Source organism: Pteropus vampyrus, unplaced genomic scaffold (assembly GCF_000151845.1).
Source record: "Pteropus vampyrus isolate Shadow unplaced genomic scaffold, Pvam_2.0 Scaffold319, whole genome shotgun sequence".
NCBI classification, from domain to species: Eukaryota; Metazoa; Chordata; class Mammalia; order Chiroptera; family Pteropodidae; genus Pteropus; species Pteropus vampyrus.
Window position 1 is genome coordinate 1,266,659 of NW_011889100.1, and position 2,338 is coordinate 1,268,996.

The 2,338-nt window shown below is 60.5% G+C and overlaps 1 protein-coding gene across 1 annotated transcript; it reads left to right on the forward strand.

Moving 5' to 3' along the window:
* The first annotated feature begins 1,255 nt into the window (after positions 1-1,255).
* LOC105303870 (late cornified envelope protein 1F-like) lies at positions 1,256-1,627 on the forward strand. The gene has a single exon (XM_011377710.1). The coding sequence runs from the start codon at positions 1,256-1,258 to the stop codon at positions 1,625-1,627; it is 372 nt and encodes a 123-aa protein (XP_011376012.1).
* The last annotated feature ends 711 nt before the right edge of the window (positions 1,628-2,338 follow it).

Consider the following 2,338-nt stretch of genomic DNA (forward strand, 5'->3'; position numbering starts at 1 on the left):
GGAGGAGCTGCCAGTCATCGCCTGTCACAGGACCCATGTGGGTGGCAGGGGGCAGTCCTCTCATGCCCAAGGCCTGTCTCACCTGCTGGGCAGAGCCCACGGCCAGGATAAAAGGGCCCCGGGGCCAGGGCACCTCCATCCACTCCCTCCCGAGGTGGTGACAGACCCTGTGCTGCTCGTGCACCCGGTAAGTGTCTCCTGGGACCAGGGCAGGGCCTTCCTCCCACAGAGGGATGCCCAGACCGGAGCAAGAGAGCAGGTGGTTGTGAGGGGGGAGGCGGGGGGGGCGGTCTTTGGGCAGGGGGAGGCCACCTGGCCAGAGGAGGGCTCGGGAAGACTGAGGGAGGCTGCCGGGAGGGGTCTGGCAGCAGATGGAGCCGTAGGGAGAAGAGCTAGATGGCTGAGCCTTGGGCGCTGGAGAGAACAAGCTGATCTGCAGTGGAGTGGGCTTCTCAGGACGGGGACACTGGAGCCCAGGGCACCGTGCTCCTCTTGGACAGGTGTCAGGAGCAGGGGAAGAGCAGGGATCATTGACAGGGACCTTGGGCTCCTTCGGGCTCATCGAACCCCATACCAGGGCTCTGGGAATGTGCTATGATCCTCCCACGTTGATTGGGACACAGCCAGCCTGAGGATCACAGGGCGCCCCATCGGCCTGAGCAGGTGGGGGATGGGGGAGGAGACCTGAGCTCTCAACCGAGATCAGGGGACTGGGGTTCAGGTCTCAGGTCTGCAGGCCCTGAGAGCTTCATGTCCCTCCCCACAATCGTGGGAGCTTGCTGAGGTCCTCTCCGAGGATGCTCTCCGAGGTCCTTGGCTGACCTCCCAGAGTGAAGTCATCGTGAAAGTTAGAGAAAGAGAATGATTGCTGCGCCTTCCCTGGAAGAAACCGCATCCCCTTCAAACGGCCTGTCGATGGCACAGTTCAGATTTGGAGGGCGTGGCTGGGACGGGTCCATCTCCACTTACGAGATCCTGGACTCTCGGACGTGTTTTGCAGCGTCCTTTGCTCTTAGCTACTTTTTGCACAATAGAAGAAGGTTCTCGTCTGACTCACGAGGCCGTGCTGAAGCCCAGACAGGCGAAGCAGGGGTACGGGGAGTCTATCGCAGTGGGGAGCCACCGGAGAGCGTGAGGGGTGCAAGGAGAGCAAGAAGGGGGGGTGGCCTCTGTGTGGGGCTGACTGTGTGTCTGACTCTCCACAGCTCCTGACGCCCGCAGCTCCTGACGCCCGCCTGCCCACCCTCCCGCCAAGATGTCCTGCCAGCAGAACCAGCAGCAGTGCCAGCCCCCGCCGAAGTGCGCCCCCAAGTGCGCCCCCAAGTGCCCTCCCAAGTGCCCCCCCAAGTGTCCCCCAAAGTGCCCTCCAGTCTCCTCCTGCTGCAACGTCAGCTCTGGGGGCTGCTGCAGCTCCGGGGGTGGCGGCTGCTGCAGCTCTGGGGGTGGCGGCTGCTGCAGCTCCGGGGGTGGTGGCTGCTGCCTGAGCCACCACAAGCCCCACCGGTTCCACCGCCGCAGACACCAGAGCTCTGAGTGCTGCAGCCAGCCCTCGGGGGGCTCCAGCTGCTGTGGCGGGGGCTCCAGCTGCTGCGGAGGGGGCAGCGGCCAGTCCTCTGGAGGCTGCTGATGACATGGACCCTGCCCTCCTCTTCCCCCGGTCCTAGCAGAACTGGAGCGTGCCCCAGAAGCCCCCTCTACCCTGGCATCCGGAAGCCCGCAGCCTCTCTCTAAAATGCGGTCGCTGACATTCTTCCCGACATCCGTGGCTGCCCCGGGCACGCCGAGGCACAGACCCCACGTCCCTCTGTACTCTGCCGCTTGAATCAAAACAATAAATACAGATCTGCTCACTAACGTGGACTAGACCAATTTCGTTTCCTGTTTTTATCGACATTTTTCTCTTCTCTCCTCTGCTGGTGGCTGCAGAGGCCTCAGGGGAGAGAGGACAGAGTCGAGGGTCAGGAGAGATAAATTCGTATCTTTGTAAGTCTACATTTCTCTCTAAGTCTTTGTTTTCTCTCTTAACCAAGGTCCCGAAGCAGAATCGATTGTGTGCATTTCTATTTAAGTCCTGGCCCCCTTCAGCTGTCTACCTCTGTCCCCCCGGCATGGCCAGGAGACAGGGGGGTCCTCCTTTCCCGCCCCCGTTCCCCCTCTCCCATGCTCCCCGTTCCCCACCCTCCTCTTCCGTCTCCACTCGACTCCTCCTTCTGTTTAAACAGACTTGCACGTGCACGCACACACACCCACCCACATATATATGAATAAGTCCTTATTTTTTAAATTTCAAAATCAATTTTATTGCTGTGTCATTTATGCACAATCAAATTCACTAATT

What these genes read in the sequence shown, in the direction of transcription:
- LOC105303870 (XM_011377710.1), top strand. Translation starts at nt 1,256, where the DNA reads ATGTCCTGCCAGCAGAACCAGCAGCAGTGCCAGCCCCCGCCGAAGTGC.